At 30.3% G+C, this 24,203-nt stretch overlaps 1 protein-coding gene across 4 annotated transcripts in view; it reads right to left on the reverse strand.

The window, feature by feature from the left end:
* LOC141524952 (uncharacterized) overlaps positions 1 to 24,203 on the reverse strand; it is a 61,893-nt gene that overhangs the window by 24,454 nt on the left and 13,236 nt on the right. For 2 of the 4 annotated variants that reach the window (XM_074239165.1, XM_074239176.1), the window contains 4 exons: positions 11,480 to 11,554; positions 2,521 to 2,768; positions 864 to 1,053; positions 279 to 408 (listed from right to left, as the gene is read on the reverse strand). In XM_074239165.1, the coding sequence (XP_074095266.1) occupies positions 279 to 408; positions 864 to 1,053; positions 2,521 to 2,768; positions 11,480 to 11,523 (612 nt within the window). In that variant the 5' untranslated portion in view covers positions 11,524 to 11,554. Of the gene's footprint in view, positions 1 to 278; positions 409 to 863; positions 1,054 to 2,520; positions 2,769 to 11,469; positions 11,555 to 18,032; positions 18,171 to 24,203 lie in introns of those variants that run through there. The other 2 variants (XM_074239156.1, XM_074239149.1) reach the window with 2 other exon arrangements.

Here is a 24,203-nt window from a genome sequence, read left to right on the forward strand (position 1 = left end):
TCGTTGAGAATTTTTCCGAACCAATCAATCAAAGTAACCAATAAAATTAAAATATCATTTACAAAAAGAAGAAATATTCCATAAATAAAAATAAAAAAACTTGGTAATACTAAATAATGGGTTTGAAAAGTGAATGAACAAAAAGTGACCTATAATTCTATAAAACACTCATTCCAAGTCTCTAGTATCTCAACGTAAAATAACTTTAACTAAACGCGAGGAAGTTTACCGTTGATTAATCGTGGCCATAAATTTAAATCACTTATTATTAGTATTACCAGAGTTGTCTGACTTGTGACAGTGTGTCCCCGATGACGCGATCTCGTCATCTCTTCCGTCTGTTTGTCGCCACGTCTCCCAGACTTGCCGCCTGTGCTTCTTCTCTTAGACGAGTCGCTCGGCGAGACTCTGAAACAAGAAACAGCCATCAACAAAATCGATACTTCTTTCTTCTTTTCTTCTTTTATCTTTATCTTTATTATTATACTCAACAACTAAAACTATAACTATTACTGTACTAATATAATACTACGTAATTAATAACACACTCATACATATATGTGCGTAGTCAGACATTTTATTTTTACAGTACAATTCCATTTCTTCATCACATCTACAAGTTACACAACAAGAGCGTGAAAGAACAACAGAAACTGAGACGTTTTGCTAGATGGGCTTTAGCCCTCTAACCCCAGAGATTATGCGACGCGTGTTTGCTCTAGTTATATTACTAGGGGGAGGATAGAGTAAAAGTTGAGATCTGAATACACATACATATATAATATCCATCTATCTATCCATCTACTATTTACTATTTACTTACTAATGTACGGTATTGTACCGGAAGACATTGTTATACTTACATGGGTAACAGCGTCGAGATAATACGCTCAGCTTCTTCTGGCGGGGGTGGAAATTCAAGGGATGACGGTGCATTATTAGCTGACGACTCTTGTGGCTCCGGACAATCCGGTACCGGACGCAATGCGACTAATGCCATTTTCGCTTTACGTCCATTCATACTCATGTAACCGTCGTCTTCGGACTGGTGTCCTATAAAATAAATAATATATTAATTTAACAATTTTTTTTTTTTTTTTTTTTTTTTTTTATTAATTTAACATTTTTTTTTTTTAAATTAAATTATTATTTTTTTTTATTTCATTATTTTTATTAAATAATTCAGTGTATTGTTCATGATTCAGTGTATTGTTTAAAATAAATAAATACATTAAATGTATATTAGTAATTTTTTTTATGATTGCAAAAAATTTTGCAATGTTTTAAATATTCAGAATTCTTTTTTTTTTTTTGATTCAGTATAAATGGAAGAATAAATACTATTGATTTTGTATTTATTGTAACTTATGAAAGTTTAATTGCTTTTCGATGACCCAAGTTTCAAAACGGGATATTTATTTATTTATGGATAAATATTTTAATTATTTCTACATTTTTTATATCAATTTATTGATTTTAAGGAAAGAATTTTATGTTTTAACTGAAATACTGAAAATTTAGAATTATTCAGATTTTTTGCTTTTTTTTTTTTCACTTTAAAAAATTTCTAATAACACTTTTTATTATTCAAATAATCTGAAGAAAATTTGGTGGAAGTGTCAGACAAAAGTAGTTGAATAAAAACATTAAAATTAAACTTGTAAATTTCGTCAATCTGGAAAATTTATAATTTAAAATGATTTATTCATTATTTTAATCCTTACTAATTTTCTTTGTCAATTTTAAAGTCTAAGAAGTTTTATAAAACTAATATTTACAAAATAGAGCTTATAAAAATTTTTTATTTTAATAATATGTATTGAAATATTAAAAATATATTTATAAAATTTTTAAAATTATATAAAATACATATTTTTAATATCTTTTCGCCAATTTTCGGATATATTTTAATTAAACAATTTAAAAATATATTTTAAAAAATATAAATTAAAAAAAATTTTTTTTTAATATTCTAAAATAAATTTTTAATGTTTTTGAATTATTAATTTAAAAAAAAAAAAAAAAAAAAAAATACAAAAATTGGCTTAAAGTTTGCTAATAAATATAAATTTTTATAAATAAAATATTCATTTTTAATCCTTCAACATATATTAATAAAATAAATTTTTATTTAAATTAAATTCACTAAAATAATCTTTATCCTTTAACAACAAAAGCTTAATTAAAAAATGACAAACCGCTCACTTAAATACAGTGGCTACTCCTCCCGACATTCTTGTCTAAACATTCGCTTCCGTTATTCTCGAGCAATCAAGTTCTGTGTAATATTTTTTATTCATTTTCTTTTTTTCTCTTATTTTCCTTTTTTACATTATACATTACTAATTTCCATTTTAACGGATACAGAATTAAACTCTGATCCGAGAATAGGAGCGAGCTGAATAAACAGCTTTCAAAGAGAAGAGATAGAGTTTCTTCTCTTCTCTTCTCTACTTTATTCTATTCTACATGTGTAGATATATATGTACAGACGTATGGAGAGTATTTAGTGAAGCGTACCTAAAGAAGGGCTCTCGTCCTCGGGAGTGAGACCAATACTGGGCTCAGTACTGCTGTCACGTCCTCCAACCTGCCCATCGGCGTCGGCGTCGGCCTCATCAACGGCTTCACCGACGCCCGAGGCGCTGCTACCTTCCTCGAGTTCGCCGGTCTCGTCTCCAGGAGCCTCGATCTCGATACTGCTGTGCTCGTCGTATTCAGAGAGCACCTTGTCCAGCAACTCGATCGATCGTTGAACATCGTCACCTCTGGAACAAAATTTTTGCAATTCTTCTCTATAGTTACTTCGTTTTTTTATTTTTATTACAATTTTTTTTTTTTTAATTTTATTGCAATTATAATTTAACAATCACAAATTAAAGAATTATACGCACATAGAAGGGCAAAAAAATATTTTTTTGAATAATTATTAAATTATAAAATAAAAATATTTTTTTTTTAATTGTATAGAATTTTTTTAAATATTATTTCTTCTCTCAGTATAAAATATATAGTCAATTTAATGAATATAGTTAGTAAATAAATAAAATTTTGCTTCATAAAATAATGAATTTTGTTAAATTGCACAGTACTTTCTTAACAATTGACATTTTTTGAGATATAAGCTCATTCTGGTGTTACACTCATCAAGAGCTTTCATTTGAGTACCCACATGCATTTTTGATATATTTTTCATATATTCATTTATATAAATATATAAAATATATGAAAAATTGATGTGGGTACTCAAATGAAAGGTCTCGATGAGTGTAATGTCGGAATGAGCTTATATCTTTAAAAATATTAATATTTCACAAGATACAAGGTAATTTCCTGATTTTATCATATGACTATCTTGGAGATAAAATTTTTTTTATTCTCTTAATAATGTCGATTTAAAAAAAAAATATTAAAAATGTTGTAAAAATTTATAGAAAAAATAAAAAATTATACTAAATTATTTCCAATATTTTTTCACTAATTAAAAAATATCTGGATTATAAAAAAAAATTCCTAAACATTCAACATTTAACACACATCATACTAATTACAAATGACTAATTACAACTGCACTATGAATAATATTTATAATTGCAATTACTAATTATAATTACGCTGACGCTAAATCTAATTCAACTTCCCATTAGACTCTTCACTATCCACAGCGCGTCCATCTACTTTCTATTTATTACACTATCTTTATCTCCTCAGAAAAGGCAACCTACAACCTAACTTAACCTCCTCTCCTTGCACGTCTCTCTTGGGCACTCCGTTAGGAGTTTAATCGCTATAAATAATTGTGCGGATAAACCGAGACGGGGAAGAGCGAGCTCGTTATTGCAACATTTTACGAGCACACCACAGGTAGGATGGGGCGAGGACGGACTTCAACCCTGGTTAAGCCCGTAATGTGGGTGAAGAAGACGAGTAAGGCTCGCCGGGTCACGGCTCGATAAAAAAGGTCAAAATAATAAAAGTAAAAATAAAATAAAATAAAATAGAATATTAAAAAATGGTGGAAAGGCAGCTGCCGGCTAATCGAATTGGACATCCACCTCCGGGAACGACCGGCACGGACTTTCTGGGTCACTTCATTAACGCTGTAGGTATGCCCGGCGTAATGATCGAGACCTCTCATGGTTACCCGGGTCAATCGGTTTAGCAAACTCGGTTACGCCGTGTCGAATTAGATTCCTCCTCTTCATCGTTCGTCCTCACTCGCCCGAGTTGCTATCCGGCTATATGCAGGCTGAGAATCTCTAATTTACTGGAATTTTATTTATAAGTGTTGAAATTTTCTGAAAGATTGATTAAATCTTCTAGAACACGCTGAAGTTTGAGATTTTATAGATTTAACAGGTTATGGGCACAGGCGACAAAAAAATTGTCTGTCAATGAAAGGATCCGTGTTCGAATCCCGTTCAACCTCATTTTTATTTTTAAATCACTATTTTAATCCAAAAATTTGACTGAATTTAAAAAAAATTAAATTATTATTTTTAATGAACCTATTAATTTTAATTTAGTATAAATGCAAGCTTGAATAAATAAAAATTTGTTAAAAGATGCTTAAAAATTTTTATATTGGGAGTTATTTTATTAATTCTACAGGTTATGGACCCAGGCGACAAAAAACTCGATTTTTAACGCGAGGATCCGGGTTCGAATCTCCACTTACGCAATTTTATTTTTATTTTTTAATTGAACTTCAAAAAATTATAAAAAATAAAATTGCAAATTAGATTCATTAAATTTAACTTACATTTCTAACAAAAATGTAATATTTTCTCCGGTTTTCATGGAGATAAAGTGTATATAGACATAGAGACGTTACCTCGTTCTATTACTTTTAATTTATCAAACATGAAAACCCGAAGATCCATACTCATGGCAAGTCGAACGAACCAATCATCTCCGAAGCCATCCATCCTCAACTCGGTGCTTCATCAGAAGCGTTCATTACACTTGTGGGCATATATTTCCCGGCTGGGGTTCGTTAACGAAAACTCGCGCAATTGGTTGATCCTCACTGATAGTTCCTATCTCTAAGGTCTAGTCTGATGTGTAGAGCCGGCAATACAGGTACAAGCTCTATTATTTCCATCGATAGAATAGAAACAGAGATAGAAGCTGTTTTTCCATTGAATTTGCGATGATTCGGATCTTATGTGCGGATAATGATGAATAAAAATCATCACAATCCTTGGGAATAATCGAGGATCTATCGATTAGTACGGTCAAGTGGATACAAAAGTACGAAGGAGTATTGCAGATAGTTGAATAGATAGATTTTAAAATGTATATTATCTATAGAGGCTTTTTATTATTTTTCAACGGGTTGGCTGGTCTCGTCCTAGAGAGTTGAAGATTTCTTTGATAGAAAAATATGCCAAGTAAAGTAAATCCTCTCGGTCTGGCTATCTCGTTCGGCTTAAACTTCTCTTTATCATTATCGTCAAAGCTAAAAATATGTATTTTATTCTCGCTCATAGACGTCACGGAAAAGAAAAATTAAAGATTTTTAGAGAGCTCACAAACGCAGAGAAGAGACAGCTTCGAGGATGGATTAAAACGCTGAGGATAAATGAATGAGTTTGAGTGTACTTTTATCACTATAGTTATATACTGCAACTCATCATAAAGTAAATTTCTGATTAAGAATTTTTTACTTTTCTTCAATACTTTTACTGAATCGATGGCTTTTGCAGGGGGAAATCCAATTCATTTTGTCTCACCTCCTCTTTCAAGAAATACATGTCTTTATTAGCGAAAGGATAATTTGGATTTTTTGTTTCTTTTGTTGAAATTTCGATACGCAGAATGAGTTTGATTAAAGAAAAATTTATTTTTTAAACGGATTTAATTTTTTAAAGAAAAAAATAATTTATAAAGAATATTCTTGATCTAAAGACAAAATTACTTTGAAAAAAATTTGTTGTCTTGATCCAAAATTTTTTTAATTGAAAACATAAATTATTTATTAAACAAAAATTAATCCTTCAAAACGGAAAATAATTTCATTTTCTTCCAAAATTTTTTTATTAGTTTAAAAAAAATTTTTTTGGTCAAAATTTGAATAGAAAAAAATTTTTTTTTTGAATTTATCGAATTAATTAAATAAAATAATATTTATTAAATTTATTAATTTTTTTTCACTGTTCAAAAATTTTTATCACTCTTATAAAGCTTAAAAAATTGCTCAAATTAATACAAAAAATTTTAATAATCATCCATTAACATTTTAATTGGTAAAAAAAATTTATCAAAGCAAAATAAAAATTTTTCTTCTATAAATTATTTTTTTATTTTTTTTCAATGCAGCTAGATAATCACGGACGATAATTGGGTAATTGTCACGTCGCGTGACAATAATGGCTGGCTGATCGCAAAGTAATGATAAATTATTAATTGAATGAAGCAGACGTCTATACGTGAAGCAATTAAGTATCCTTGATAAAGTTTTGAAAGTTTAGTTAGCAAAAGCTTTCATGATTATATAATCCACATGAAAAATCTAATTGCTTATCAGACCATCAGACGGAAATGATAGAGGCTAATAAATCCATCAGAAAAGTTTATTATTCGAAGTTTAAAATTGAAAAATTGAAGAATTTCGTCGGTTTTCCCTAACACGCTATTACGAATAATTCGATTGGATGTGCGAATTGAATATTACTGTTCGATCGGATTCGCCCCGACATTTCGCTCACATTTTCATTTACTTATTCTATTTTTTACAACCCATAAAAAATATTTATTGCCAGATAAAACGGAAAAAAAAAAAAAAAAAAAAAAAACAGGAACAGGAGCATTACCAAGTAAAATGTATTCCGACAGATAACACGAGTGACGCGGGATGCCAGTCTTGCTAGAGATGCTACAGCTCGAGGAAGCATCCACCGTGAGCGAAGAGGAATTCTCCTTTCCCGAGGGTAATCTCTTCGATGATGAAACGCATTTGACGTGGCAGCCTCACTCCGGCTTACAACTGACGTGTAATCGATAGGAAAACGCAAAAAAAGACATCCAGCTATTTTCTCCTTTGCTCTATACCCCCGAACCATTTTTTTCAATCATCAATTTCCTAGCTCTGGCATTTCAAAAGTCTAGGTGGTTTAGCTGGCATGATCATTCCAGTAATAAGTGTGTCAGTCCAAGAACTGGGTGAAAAACTCTTTTTTAGGCTGCTATTTTGTTCTATTTTTGTTTGAGCCTCTTGTCTGTTGTATTTTTAGCTTAAAAATTGCTGTGTCCAAAAACTAGGTAACAAAATACCCGAACATCAATATAATTGCATAGTAAATTAAAAGGTTGCTTTCAAAACCTTTAAAAATTTACCAGCCTTTTTTTTAAATTTTTTTCTCTCCTGTACGTAATTGCAGATCTTTTCTCCTGGCACCAAAAATGAGCAAGTTTTTAATTTTACCTCAATTTTAAAAAATGAATTTTTAACAGATCTTCATGTTGAGGCCCTAAGAAGCAGTTCTGATTATTTTTACGAATATCGCTATGCATTGAGAAAAATAAATACTTTTTTTGAAATCTTTAACAATGTACTTTTTTGGCTGAAAAATTGATTAAAATAATTTTTAATTCATGCAAAAAAAAAAAAAAAAAAAAAAAAATTAACTTGAATCAAGACGAAAAATTCTTGAATCAGGTAAAATTAACTCAGATTTTTAATTCTAAAATTAATTTTAGTTCTTCAAATTTATTTACTAGATTAAAGTTCATTTTTCTTCTGTTTACAATTGAAGCCACTCGTCTGTTTATTACAATAAAAATATGTATTGATATTCTTGATATCAAATTTTTTTTAATTTTAGAGTCAATGAACTCTAATCTAGATTAGATTTCCCGTGAATTAGTCCGACTTGATAGCTATTGAGATATCTCAAAAAAATTTCAAAATCTCCAAGACTTGACATCAATGTTCTGCTGGTGAACCAGCACTATTTTCGGTGCCACCTTTGCCAGCATCAGCATCGGCATCACCTCAGCAGCGTTAGCTGCAGATCAAGCATCAGAGCCCGTCAATACTCAAAGCGCCTGAACTTTACCCGAGGGATAACACAGACGTTGAAAATGGAAATCAAATACGATTACACTCTCTGGATTTTGGATCGGAAGGTAGACAGCCCAGACACACTTGGGTACGTGTCTTGGCAACGAAGACTCCTTCATCCTCCAGCTTGTAACCTCCATCAAGCAGTTACTTCCATCGGACCTTGCAGTTGCTTCCCCTCACCCTCTCGGGGCATGCTTTACTCCTAATTCTGTATACTACAGTATCCGGAGCAGAATTTTCAGATATAGCAGAGCAAGAGGGTAAGCGGCGAAATGAAGAGCAAGGTCTTGGAGGAAATTACTAGCATGGGGACTCGACTACGACGCGCGTCGTTACGTCGGTATCGATCGGTTTTTTGGCTCCTATCCGTGCGTCTACAGTCTACATTCTGCCTTCTACGTCTGGCTACATTCTCTCTGCTCTCTACTCTTGCCCATCCACTACACTCTAGTCGAGACATCTCTTTCCTCGTCTACCGCCTGCTTTGCTTTGCTTTACTTCATACTTCATATCATTTAATATGATGCACACCTAGACACTAGAATGTATCCTGTGCACCCTGCAGTGCTTGATGCATCATCGTGCATCATCATCATTGGTTATACGTCTTCCCATCGACCATTCTCACGTGATTGAGTGCCAAAAACTTTATTTCCATTAAAAGTTATCGCTTTTCGATAAATAAGGAAATTTATTTCCAGCTTTTAAATTTTTATGGAACTTTGCAATTATTTCAGGAAGATAGTAACTGATCCAAGAAATTTTTTTCAAGCGTTTGCTAGATTTCTGGTAATTCTGACTGATTTTTTGAAATTTTTAGTAATTGAATAAAATTGTAGATTTTTTAAGAAAATATTTAAGTTCTTAATAAATTTTTAGATACAGTTAAAATCAAAATTTTGGCCTAAAAACCTTGTAAAGAGTGCAATAAAAATTAAATTAATATATAATAATCGTTAAAAATAAATTTATCGAGAGTTTTGAATTTTTTTTTCGTCTAGAATTAGAGCGCGTAATTTAAATTTATAGTACAAAAAAAAATCAACTTGAATCAAGTAAATATTTTTGAAGAATTTAATTTTCTTAAATTGAATGGAAAAATTCTTAACCTAAGAAATTTTTTGAGGTTTAAGTAAATTTTACTTGATTCAAAAATTTTTCTTCTTGATTCAAGACAATTAAACTTTTTAAAATTATTTTCTTGGTTTTAGAATTTTTTTCTTCATTCAAATTAATTTTTTTTTCTGTGTACTATTTAATATGGTATCAGGATTCTTGATTTCTCCACAAAATATCACACAAAATCTGTGATAAAGGAGCACAATACGGTAACAAGCTTAATTTTTTTTTTTTTTTCAGAACAGTTTCTTGAACCTTTAAAATTGACGATAATTTTTTATAGTTAATTTTTTCCGTATGTATTTCAATAAATTGTACAAAACGATTTTTTCCATAAACATAAAATCTACCAAATCAATTGAATTAGCAGCATATTGATTATTTTTTTAAATAAATTTAAAATGATGCATTGATCGGAGCAAAAAATTAAAAAGTAGCATTATTACATCTTACTTTACCAAAATCACAAACATTTCTTGTCATAATCTAGAACTCGGTCGATAGCCAATGACAACAGAAGATATAAGATGGTCTATGGCAACCACTAACTGGGATGTGATTATTGTCGGTCACTCGGTCGACACCTACGCATGTGTAATTAGTTTTCCAGCGTGTACATAACCATGTATTTGCACGTTTGGTTGAATGTTCTATTCTGTTGGTTTAGTTGTTCTGTTCCTCTCCGGCGTTTCACTCTCCCTTGTTCTCGGATCCAGTGAACGTTAACGGACTCTACATGACTACACTCGATACTGGATACAGGATAGGAGTCGCTACTGGCCCACTGGCCGAGTCTGCTGAATACAATACATAATGCTTCGCTATATTACTATATATAGTCCAGCAGAGTACTTGTAGTCCTCACTCCAGTTGACACGAGTAAACAGTAACCACCGCTGACGTGACGCTGACACCCCAAAGTGCTGTCCAAACTTCGGCTTATCGATAAGCCGGAATTACTCCCGGAAAATAAATTGTTTTCACGTTTCGTGGGAGGACAAGTTTTGTGTACAAGAACTCACGGTATAGAAGTAAAATATGTTGAGGTCGTTGGGCATTACTTGGATGTTTACTTTACGCTCGATTTAACGGATTTGGTTAGGCTAATTTAGGAGCCATGTGTTGTGTAATTACTGCTCTGAATTAAGTACACACTGGTGGGTAATTTTTGATAATACAATTTAAATCATTCCGAAAATTTCTTACAATGCATAAAAATATTTATTTAAATAAATTTTAAATTTTAATTTCAAGAAAAATATATATTTTACCGAAAAATGATGAGAGAGTATTTTTTTTAGAAAATTTAAGCCGCTATAAAAATACTTCTTATCAATTTATCGTATTTTTTATCCTTCAGATGGAATATCGATTTTTAAATTTTAAATTGACCCTAAATTTTCATATTGTTCCGCATAAAATCAGGAAATTACCTTGTATCTTGTGAACTATTAATATTTTCGAAAATATAAGCTCACCCTGACATTTCACTCATCAAGACCTTTCATTTGAGTACCCACATCAATTTTTCATATATTTATATATATTATATATATGTATATATGAAAAATATATGAAAATGCATGTGGGTACTCAAATGAAAGCTCTTGATGAGTGTAACACCAGGATGAGCTTATATCTCAAAAAATGTCAAACAAGTAATTATTTTATAAAGCAAAATTTTATTTATTTATATTTCACAAGTCACGGCAGTCACGTAGTGACTGCAAGGTTGCTAGTTAATTTATAAGGCACTTCTGGGATCTTTTTTGCTATCGAAAATATTTAGGACAGGGTTATTGGATTGAGAGTGTCGCTTTTCAATCAGGAATATCGAGCAGGAAGACGGGAAGTTTACACTCGGTTTTGTTGGGTTTTTTGTCAGCCTCAATATTCTATCTACTTTGCTCTTGACGTTTGCCGGCAACGCGGCTAACTGTACCGGGTGCCTAAAAAAATATTAAACGAGACTCGAACCTATACCATGCTTTCTATAAGCGATGCCGGTAGTGAAATTAAAATCAAGAAGATGAGACAGAGATTATAATTACTTTTTTCTACTACACACACACACACACACACACAAAGTTCATGCATCATACTTTGTACCTACAAATAATAATAATAATAATAATAATAATAATAATAATAATAATAATAATAATAATAATAATAATAATAATAATATTGATAATAAAATGCATATACTAACAATACATGGGGGATGCATATTCTAGACACATCAATAATTTTTAAAATGGTGTGGGTGATATTGTACATACGTATACTTACTCCGGGGCGGGATTTCTCCAGCGCTGTGTGCCAGCACGCGCCATCGAGCATCAACAGCGAGCTTATGACAACAATCTGAAACAAATAATTAATATCGGTTCAGCATATGAACTTCATATCACTTAATTAAAGTGTGCAGATGAAAGTAATTGTGAATTTTTATTAGTTTCCACAATGACGGAAGTCATGGGCTGAGTGGAAAATACTAATATTAATTAATAACTAGCAACCCACAGTTATTATGTGACTGAAAATAATTTCGAATTATGTACTTTGGTTTAATGAGTTTGTGATGATTTTAATCATAAAAATTTAATTATTTATATTATTTATTATTTAGAAATGACCTTTAATCTTGTGAACTATTGACATTTTTGCAGATATAAGCTCACCCCGACATTACACCCATCGAGACCTTTCATTTGAGTACCCACATCAATTTTTCATATATTTATATATTTTATATATATTTATATATGAAAAATATATGAAAATGCATGTGGGTACTCAAATGAAAGCTCTTGATGAGTGTAACATCGGGATGAGCTTATATTTTAAAAAATGTCAATATTTAAAAAAGTACAGTGCAATTTAACAAAAGTCATTATTTAATAAAGCAAAATTTTATTTATTTATTTTAAAAAAAACTTAGAAATAATTTTGTTTATCAATTGTAATTCAATATTTCTTTGTACTTTTTTTCCTGTAAAAAAAATAATACATACACCGCGATTAAGTGTTGTTTATTTTCTTTGGCACGAATTCGAGGTAATGCTGCTTTTTTCTCGCGAATAATTAATTAAAAGCAAATATGAATAAAAAAAAAGTATACAAATGTAACAGAGTTTTAAAGAAAAATTCAATTAGCGATAATGTGTGGCGACCCATATTTCAAGTGGAAATTTTTCGATGAGAATAAATTAATGAGAAAAGCGCGGCATAATAAAATACATAAAATAGGGGAGCCAAGTAGGAAAAAATGTTAATAAAAATAAAATAGAGAGACCTAAAGGGCTTGGAAAAAAATTTTAACAAGGCATTGCTAAGAGTAATCTTGAAAGGCTTGTAAATATAAAAGTATGTTCATGTAAATAAGAAAATTATTCTTGCATTAAAAAAACACACGATTAATCTGAGTGAATTTGATGCAAATAGAAAATTTAAATAATTCAAATAGCTGTAATAAATATTTGTTTCGAGGATATATAACCGAAAACAAATATACATATAAATTTCAATAAAAAATCCATAAATTTACAGAGTGAAGGAGATTTACACAACTTTTGAGTAAGAGATTACTGTCTACTCACTTTAATGGTTTTAAAATCCCGTGATTTGTTTTAAATAAATGCCGACAGATTTGCTATATTTTTTTTCAATACAGTGCGTTTTATTCTACTTCAATTTTTGTTATAAATTAAATAATCCCAAAAAACAATCGACTTATATAATAGATTATTATTTTAGAGATAATTTTAAACCGAAAAAAAAATTTTAAGTTAAATAAAATCTGAAATAAATATAATTTAAAAATTGAGTTTTTACAAAACTTTGAAAAAATTCTTTGTTGAGCAAAGAAAATTATTTTTTCAACTAAGAATTTTTTTTTAAAGATTTTCATTAATTCTGCGTGCTTAAAAAAAAATAAAACTGATTTTTTAACTTAGAAAAATATTAAAGAAACTTTTTTTTTACTGTCTCAGAGTATTAAGCAAAAAAAAAATCTTTTTTTTTCCGTAAAATATTTAATATCAATAACCCACCGAAAAATCCATTTTTGCCCCGCTTAAAACCGATTTTTCCACTCACATATTCTTGAATATAAACCCAAGCCTCTTGAAGAAAAGCTCAAGGCACGTAAAATAAAATTTATCTCTTAAGATTTGCCGGTCTTCCGGTGAGTAACTGAACCATGGACTCTCAAGCACGAGTATTTGTTCCGAATAGTTTGTAATGCAAATATACGTGCGAGTTTCACTTGTAGTATATACCAAAGACAGAGTAGGCAATGTCTCATCTCGGGACATTTTTCGAGCATTTGAAATAGCACTGTTAAGACATCCCGCGAGTCCTCTTACATAATCCAAGATAAAATTTCCCATGCCAAGTATTTATAAATTCCCGCGTGCATTCAGCACTTTTTTCAATAGCTTCTCTAACTTCTTTTTTATTTATTCCCTCTAAACTCTGCTTCTTTTTTCTTTTTTTTCATGTTCATTTTTATTCTCACTCCTCGAAAAACTCTCCAGATAAATATTAAATTCCCTGACCGGTTATCAAAGTTGCCCTCAACTTTGTGCGAGGTTTTTATTTAAATCCATTCGTCTCAACGTGCCCAAGTGCTCGTGGCAGCACCAGAAGTAAGCTCAAGGTTCACTCTGTGTATCGTAGTACAACATCACACCCTTATACTTGTACTTACACTCATTCACCCACGTGATTGCCTTTTAAATTTTTAACGAAACACTAACCAACACCACCGGCTCAACATTTAACTCTGCAGAATTGACCCGCCGTTATTTTATCTTCCGACTCCGACAGTAAGTGTAGCTTTAAAGGGAGGGAGCTTTGCGATGATAGACGAAAAGAGGGTGCACACATCCTTGCCAGACCCCTCTTACTAAAATCGTACCAAGAAAAAACCCTCCGAAAATATCGCTGTCCTCTTTTACCACTCCATCTTTTACTCTTCTTTTACTCTTACTTATTACTTTTTCTACCCGTCTCGCATCCGGTACATATATATATAATCTGTATATATAATGTGTATATATATGTGTATATATAATCTGACTATATGCTCCAGCCGGGGAGAGTGAAGCTAACAACGGACAATACAGAGACATATATGGAAACCAGCTACCAGCGAAAGTCTCCAAGTTATGTATCGCCTGCATTGTGCTGCTCTGGAAAATTTATATATATTTTACAGGCCTTTAATATGGCTATGACATAACTTTCAGATCGTATGTGGTATATTCTATGGATATGTAATATATGTCTTGTAGTATATTATATGGAGACTCGGTTATTCCGAGGCTGAGACACCAAGGCCAATTTTAGTGAGATTGAGATAGCTAATATGTTTCGTCACTCGAGATTAATGGGTCAATTGATCGAGTGATATTATATCTAGAAGATATTGGTGTGAGTTTGAGTTTTGGAAATTTTTAATTTTAAGTTTTGAATTTTTTATCTAATCTTTTGAAAATTTTTCAAAAGAAATTAAAATTGAGTTTTGATTTTTTTTAATTAAAATTTTTGAGTGAAAAATATTTAATTTTAAATAAATTGTAATTTTATTTTTTAAAGTTTAGTACAAATTAAAAAAAAAAATTATTTTAATTTTCTTTATTTTTTTTTTAATTGAAATTTTTTCAATAAAAATTATTCATAAATTAGTAAATAATTTTTAAATATTAACATAGGTAAAAGTAAATAGGTTTCACGCTATAGAGTGCATGAAACAACTAAACTCAATAAAAAACAAAGAAGAAATAAATATATGGTATGACGAATTTTTTATAATTAGATTTTTATCCATACTTATTTCAATAACAGATGTTAGTATTAAATATTACATAAAACTTAAGAATCAAACGCAAGTTTTTTCTTAACTTCATTTTCTATATTCTTCAACATCTGTCATTGAAATAAGACCGAAATTTTAATTACAATTTAATAAATTAGTTATTTTAAATTTAGTTTTTCTTCTAGATAATTTATGCTTAATTTTATCGACGATAAAAGCTAATATTTTTTTTTTTTAATTATCCAATAATATATAAAATTCATTAAAATTAAAATTAATTCTTACCAAAATAAAAAATATTAATATTAAGTACATAAATTTCTGATAAAACGACGATGTGTAAATTTGAAATTAAATTATTTCTCCATAAACTACATCGTAATTTCTATCCACGTAATTTACTTTATTTTATTCACAAGCTTAAAAACAAAGAGTAAACCAAAACAACGCAATTTAATCCAACTTTCAGAATTATTCTTCCCAACAGCTCAAGCGTCAACGAGTTTCTATATAAATTATAATACGTGACATGTGTAGACCAACAATTTACAGCTAGCGGTCCAAGTTTATTTCGCTAAAATAAAAATTCAGTAGCCCCGAGATATTCGCATTTTTATATCTTATATACAAATATAAAATATAAATATAAATGTATATTATACCAAAGTCGCTCTATAAGGTCCCGTAGAGCCTACGCCTACCCGAAAAAGTTTCATAAATACTACATAATACATATAATACATAATTTATTATTATTATTAACATTTGGCTGTTTTTTAAGCTAATCTCACAGCCTGGTTTATTAATATTGTTTTTGCAAAAGAAGAATATATCGAACACCGGATTATATATTATGAAAAAAGTTTCAAATGTTTCAGAAGTCTATTGAGAGTAAACAATATAAAATAAAACAAAACTATTTTCGGGCAAATTGACCTTATTTTGATAGAAACAAAGCAAAACAAAGCTAAAACAAAATAATGAAATAGCTTCTTTCTCAATAGTGAAGCAGCATAACGCCAGATAATACCATGATTGGCAGATTAAATTTATCTGCCCTGTATACAGTTATAATGACGCAGTTAGTCATGATTGGAGGAAAGTGCAATAATAATGATAATAATAACAATAACAATCATTATTATGCTAAGATAAAAATTTTTGAACAATTATTATTATTATTATTGAGTTTAAATTTTCCACAAAATAATTATGATAATAATAATAACAACAATAATACTAATAATATTTTTTCAAACAAAAATAAATAAAATTTTGCTTTATTAAATAATAAATTTTGTTAAATTGCACTGTATTTTCTCAAGTATTGACTTTTTTAAAGATATAAGCTCATTCCGATGTTACACTCATCAAGAGCTTTCATTTGAATACCCACATGCATTTTGATAAATTTTTCATATATTCATATTTATAAAATATATAAAAATATGAAAAATTGATGTGGGTATTCAAATGAAAGTTCTTGATTAGTGTAACATCAGAATGAGCTTATATCTTAAAAAATGTCAATAGTTCACGAGATACAAGGTCATTTCTTAATTATCTATCTAGAGATAGAGGATTTTTGAATGCAACCTAATTAATTTTGTGTATAATTTAAACTTAGTTATAGCTTAGGGCACTTGATTATTTTTATTATTATTATGTCTAAAATTTTCAAAAACTGTTAATAATAACAATAATTAAGTATCCTAAAGCAAGAAATCTTTATAAATATATCTTCAGTAGATATAACATGGAAGGGTTATAAATCTTGGCAAAATGAGCTTTATAACGCCTATGAGTTACTTCTCAGGGACTTATAACTTTAGTACTCACACTCTGTACTGGTACTATTACTCCGAACAGGCTTGATATATAATAATACGTTATAGTTATATATATATATACGTAGTATCACGATGATGAATATAATATAATAGTATTGGCTTGTGTAGATTACACAACGAAGGAGCTGGTTAAGTTGAGGCTTTAAACTTGTACATCGGTGTAGTATCCAACTGAACCGGAGAAAGTACAAGTCGATGCTCTGTACTTAAACTCGTTACTTTTGGCTCTTTTGCTCTCATATAATACTGCCACTACCGAGTCCGGGAACTCTACTCCGTAGTATCTTGCAGTACTGAGTAACAGTATCTCGCTAACAGCAAATCTATGTATATCCGTTTGCCTCTACTCACTTGGATTTAAATAATACTCAAGAAGTTATTATTCCTGATTCAATATTCTGATATTATATTATCCTTATTTTACTTTACTCTTTACTTCATAGTTTAAAATTTTTCAGATTATTTATTGTAACACAATCTGTTGGTGGAAATCAACACTGATTTTTCAATAAGTTAAAATTCAATTTAAACAAGAAGTTGTTTGGTAATAATATTTAAGTGAAAGAAGAAATGTTTGTAATAAAAAGAAGAAAAGTACAATTAATAAATTTTTATATTCATTATTTTTTAGGAATATTTTTTGTAACTTATTAATTTTTTAAAATAAATAATTAAACTATTTATAATTTTAACAAAAATTTAATTCAATAAAAAAATAAAATAGTATAAAAAAAAATAAGAAATAATCATAAAAAATCAAAAGAAATTTTTTTTAGAGAAGTAAATTTTCCACTTTGATAAAAAAAATTGTTCTTAGTTAAAAAAAAGAAACTATTTTTACTTCAAGTGAATTTTATTAATTTAAAATTATCAAATTCCTTAAAATAAATTTTTTTTTCTCGAATCAAGTTAAATTTTTTGTGTTGACTTTTTTTGGTAAAAAAAATTCCACATTTCAGTAAAACACCATGTTTAATTCGTTTTCCGTATTAATGTTCCCATTCCAGCTTACAATAAATAAATCCACGGAACCAGCCAAATATAATCAAGCCAGCGAAACAATGAGTAGATTTAAGAGGTGTTAAAATTAAATAATATCTATTATTTATAATGAATATAAATTATAAAGACTACATAACACACAAAGTGTTGAGTTTTTAATTTAAAATACCTTTATATTGAATTAATAATGATAAAGGTCCCTTCATTCGTTGATTACACCAGCGTAATCTTCTCTAGGCTCGATATTATTTGCGGAGCACCGAAAATACAGCGACGTAATAGCGTCGTGTGTTTCATATGGAATTGCGCAACTTATTTCTCGGGCGGATAGGAATATGTATAATGTAGAGGTTGATGGTTGTTGTGTTCCACTGAGCACTCTTTCTCTCTTCTCTCCTCTTTATCTGTACCACTCTTCAGGGCTCTCACTCTCTATCTGTTCCTCTCGCTCTTTATAACGTGAGAGTGTGAGTATGTAGTAAAGCAAAGCTTGCATATAACAGCACATCCGACGTATAACAGTGTGTTGTTGTTAGTGCCGAAGGTAAACCCGTATCCACCCACGCGCTATTCTGCCGCGACCCACACTCAACTTCCACACTCGTATTCGTAAACATGTCGAATCCAAAACGCACGTCTGGAACGAGCATTCTCTTTTTTATTATTATTTTCTTCATACTTCTCATACTACTCATTACTCTTTTTATTTTATCCACTTCTTTTAGCTGGTAACGTGAAATTGCAACACCAATTTTCCCGTAATATTTCTGAGAGCACACGAATATAACTCCGAAGAATCTTTATTGAAAATTGTGTTGGTTAAGGGCTAACTTTAAGTGTTTTTTTTTTTTTTTTCTATAAATTTATACAATACACAAAATAATAAATATTTAAAATTAAAAAAAAAAATTTGTTATTTTTTAGTCTACTTTTATTTATTATTCTGTTAATTTGGACAGAACTAAAGTTTTACCAGTCACTAATTGTAAGAATAGTCCAAACTTCGTCAAATCATTCTCTCACTATAACAATTTGCTTTTTCTTCTTCATCTTCATTACGAACGCTCGTAATTTTCTTAAAATTTTGAGTACTTATACTTTTTAATTATTATCGTCCGATTTTTCGTTGAAAAAAAATTAAATAGAGAATTTTTAATGATCTACTATTTGAATAAAGTGCAAAAATTTATTTTTTAATAAATTAATTTGTCGAGAAACAATTTATTAATTTATTAAAAGTATAAACTAAAAATATTTTTAGAATTTAATCGCTCACTTTTGATATTTAGTATACATTTTTATTAATTCATTTTAATTGACTTTAAAAAATACCGAATTAATAAAAAAAATTCATTTTTAATTCGAGGCACAAATAAATTTTTATTAAAACTTAATTAATATTCATTAACTTTTAATAAATTTAACAAATGATTCATTAATTATTCATCCAATTAAAAAAAATTGCTTATTAGCAATTGATAAAGCTTATTAAAAATTAAAAAACTCTTCTATTATTGAATGATTCAATATAATTATATTTTATTAAACGATAATTAAAATTTTTGTGTATAAATTTGAAATATTTTGAATAATTGTAAGAATTATTCTAAAATTAAATAAAAACTTGAACAATGAAAGTTGTTGACGAATTGGGATAATAATTAAAATTCTACAGACAATTGTTAAAATTGAAAGGTATAATAAACAACTGTACTTTTAATATCAACAATGAATTAAATGAATAACTTAATTAAGCAAAAATTGAGGTAAAAAATAAAAGAGAAAATATAAAATAGACATCTTCAATTTAAAGAATATAATGAATAAGATCCGGAGTTTTCTCCTCATTATACTTTAATTTCGTGTCTCTGACGTTCCTTTGTTGTCTTTCTGGTGTTTACTGTTGCCCGGATTGCCCGAGTCACCTGTACTGTTTAGTATACAACAATAAACCACACAACCACTCAGAAGGCGTTCGTCCATGTAGACCAATTCCGAGCATAGTCTAGATATACAGAGTTACCAGTTAAGATCTAGACATGGGGAATTCGAATACGAAAGGACGTTTTCGCCAACTGCATCGCAGGAAGCTAAATGTCTTTAAAGCCTCTGATTCCCAGCCCAGACGTTTTACCTCGTTTCCGGTATTGTCAGTTAGGAAAAGAAAGGACTACCGAGATATAGTAATAGACTTTTTAAAAAGGAAAGAACACAATAAAGAAAGTGGCTTAGAGTCCAAGTTGTTGTCAGTCGAGTGAGTTCGTACACCCGTTCCCGGTTACTGGAGAAAGAGCCTCCAAATTTAGTGAAATTTCTTACTTATTACTTGTTACACGTATTTTGTGAATAAAAATTTCATTTTTAAGTCATAAAGTCTTGATCTAAAGGTTATGGGCCCCGTACATAAAACTTGAATTCTAACCAAATTAATTTTTTTTATTTTTTATCACTCTTCTATCATGTAGCTCACTTTTTTTTCTTTCTCACTTTAAATGGACGAGTGTAAAAAAAATTTCAAACATTTATTTGGAGTTTCTAGAGAAAAATCCTTAAAATTTAGTAAAATTTACTATTCTAACCGTATTTTGTTAATGAAAAAAAAATCTCTACTTCATAAAATGTTGACCCAAAGGTTATGGGCCCAGTTAACAGAAAATGAAACTTTGAACACAAAGATCCTGGTTTGAATCCCAGCCAAGTAAATTTTTTTTATTTTTTTTTTTTTATCACTCTTATTCAGCGCCTTATTTTTTACCGTTTTAGATTGACTAGCATAGAAGAAAGGAGCAAAAGGTGAGTGGATGATTATCCGCGGTCCTTAGTTCGCGGGGTTGCCCCTTTCTCACGTGCATCATTCAACATATAAGTAAAGCGCGATTTACGGTAACTCACTGTTAGTTTTGACTTTCATGCTATGAAGAATGAGGGAACTTGGATTCAGGTGCAGTGTGCAGTGTGTAGTGTGTAGTGTGTAGAATACAGCATATAACACACACTGCAACTCCGTACAGGTCTAGTCTATTATGCTTGTGCCTCGCCTATGTACTGCACTATGTACAATCGTAGTCTGGAGTCTACAGTAGTGTGATTACGGAAAAAGGCACGCTGAAAGTTTATGAGACTTCTGTTGTACGCGAACACGAGAACCCGTCTCTGGCGGGGATCGCTCCGAGCAAAGAGCACTTGTACACTTGAATCCCTGCTTGGCTCAGCTTTTTTGTTTTGCCTTTCTCTTCTTTTTTTATTTCTCTTTCAGTAGCTGGCAACAGCAACAGCAACAGTAGCAAAACCAGAGCCAGTTGCTGGATGATAAAAAATCATGTCATGTCATCGACGTGCCAAGTATCATCTTCTATACAAGACTTTTAAAGACTAAACCCATGAGACTACTAATTAACCTGATGTCTATGTTTTATGACTATGCCTATCACTCCTCAGCTCCTCTGTCACAATGAGACCCAGATTCTATCTCCAGTATTAAATTTTTCGAGGCTACACAGCATAAAGTTTACGTTTCTTCAACCTAAATCTGTTGCTTTCCTTTTAAAAGGTTATATGTGCTTAGAAGGGATTTTTCTGAAGAGTCTTCTTGATTTATTAATATAAAAACAAAGATTACATCTTAAAAAAGGTCAATAGTTAAAAAAGTACAGTGCAATTTAACAAAAGTCATTATTTAATTTAATTTATGTATAAACTTAATAAATAAGGTTTTCTGAGACTCGTGTGTCAGCAAACACACTTTACTCGTTGCATAAACTTTATAGCTGAAAAAAGCTCCATCTATACAGAATTTTTTTGTAAAAAGTTTTTACACATTTTTCACTTGTAGCAGGAAATATAAGCTTGGAAATTGAAAATATTCTTTCAAATTTAAGAATTTTTTTAGATTGGTAAAAAATAAAATCAATTTTTATCGCAACTAAAAAGAAAAACATTTGAGAAAAAATTTCTAAGATAAAATAAAATGTATTCTGCGAAAATTCCAAGCGTAAATAAAACCCCGTAACACAATTTCCCTGCAAAATAAAATAGAGTGAAAGAGTTTGTTGGCATTTCTGCACAGTACGATATTGGTGTTGGTGGTATCGCCGTTCTAAAGAGCATTTGCGTTATTATATTTTATTGGCGACCTTTACGGGCAATAAACGGGGCAACTTTGTACAAGCAGTAATCGAGTTTACTTCTCCTCTAAAGCTTCTCAACTATTAATTTAGTTGTGATTCGGGGAACCGGAAAACGAAAACAACGCGGAGAAATTCAGTCCCGGAAATTCGGCAAATCCACGAAAAGTTTGGTTATAGGCTCTAGCTCGTATTCTGCTTAAGAGAGAAAGAGGATATACTAACAAGAGTCAGTACGGTTTGGAATGAGCTGAAATATCGAGCTGAGTATACAATTCGCGAGCTCCTGTTCCATTCCGCGGATCGATCGTGCGTAGCGAAGCGCAAATGCCCAACCAGACTAAACGAATACGGCTGTCTGAGTCGGATTGTTGTTACACTGTTATGCATTGTCCATTTACTTGACAGTAAAGTCGCTGGTGATTTTGTATTGAACAACTTTAATTTTTTCCCGGACTGTTGCTGTTTTACAGATGGAATTTCTTTCTGAAATTTCCGTCCGCTCGGTTGACAATTAGCGTATCAAACTGCAATGGACTCAGATTTAAACGAGCTGGATTATTTTCTCGTGGATTACTTGCTATGAATTAGAGATAGAAAAAAAAAAAAAAAAAAACTAACACAATGGAAGAGTGAACGCAGGGTTGAATAAAATAGACATAGAATAGAAGCAAAGGAGAAGGGGAAAAATGTTACAAAAATAATGGCCGATTGAGCATGTGTGCAGGCAATTGAAATCGATCTCTAAACCAACTGCCGGACAGTTCTGCGGCCGGGCCCGAAAAAAGAACAGAAAAAATTATTAAAAAAAGCACAATCCAGCCTTTATATTCCTGGATCGAATATAAATATAAAAAAATGCCCGTCAACAAGTAAAAATACGAATGAAAGAGGTAAACGACCCCGCGCACTTATTCATTTACGTTTTTTTCCGTCTCCCGGTTTTTTTTAACGTCACTGTATACATAACAGAGCAAGAGAGCTTTTTTAAGGGAAAAGTATAAGGATAAGCGACAAAGTATCAAGTTGACGTCATAGTCACGAAGCTTTCTTAGGAGTTTTCCAGGCAGTCTATGCTCGAATGCGAATGCAAAGAACTGTATACTCTTCTTTGGATTGAGGAGAGTCTGAGAATTGTATTATCTGACTGGCCTCCATTACGGCCAAAGAAGAATTTCAAATTTACAACAACTTTACTTTAAGATAAATTGAGAGACACTTTTGTGTATTTCAATGCGGTATATACAGATATTGTAGGTATATTGTAGGAGGTACTCTAGAGTTGAGGTACCAAGAAACTTTATTCCTTTCATATTATTAAAATTAAACAGAACTTTAGCTTGAAAATAGTAAAAAATTTTCGAAACTTAAAAAGCATTTCATACGGACTTAATGCGTTTTCCTATAACGCCTGAGAGCCTTGGAAATTTTAGTTTCAGGGAAGGAACAACATCACCTGGATACCAAAACACTAGAATATTAACGGCTTACCTAATGCTTTAAAACAATCAGCTTTTGCTCTTGTTTTGGGGGTGTATTTATTGTAAGGAATGCCAACCGAGTGGAAGGTTCATTTTGTGGGACTATTTTATTTTCTTGAGTTATATTAGTGAATTTTTTTAGATAATGGAATCTAAAGAAGTTTACTTGAGTGAAAAATTGCAGAATAAAAATTTAAAGAAAAGATTTTCTTTAAAAAAAAATTAAATTCCTTTTTAAACTTTGAATATTTTTATGCGAAGATTGAAATAATAATGTTAACAATTGCTTGAATAATTTAAATGACCATTTGAATCTATAATTAACAAACTTAACTCATCCTTGAACTTGACAAAATTCTTTGGGCAACTGCCCAGTGTACGAAATTTCATGAATGTCTATTGAGCATCGAAGATACGAACTTTGAACATCTTTAAAATTGCCAGAAATCAAATACTGGTAAATAACAGAAGCTCTGTTAAGTACATAAAAATAAAGCTCTTTTTATCTTTAACTTTTATTCTTCTCCCCTTCGGAGTAACTACAGTTCTTTTCATTATCCGAAGTTATTTAGGTTGAAAGCCGAATTTTTGGTAATTGTCTAAATAAATAGTTATCGATTTTTTTTTTAATTTGTTTTCCGTCAAGGCGAGTTTATAAATCATTAATTAAAAATTTATAAAAATTCTTTCTTTTATAAAAAAATATCTTGATATAATTTAAATATTTTTTATACA

This window comes from Cotesia typhae, unplaced genomic scaffold (assembly GCF_013202065.1).
Source record: "Cotesia typhae breed Kobodo isofemale line unplaced genomic scaffold, CoteBio_Ctyphae contig_11, whole genome shotgun sequence".
Classification (NCBI taxonomy): Eukaryota; Metazoa; Arthropoda; class Insecta; order Hymenoptera; family Braconidae; genus Cotesia; species Cotesia typhae.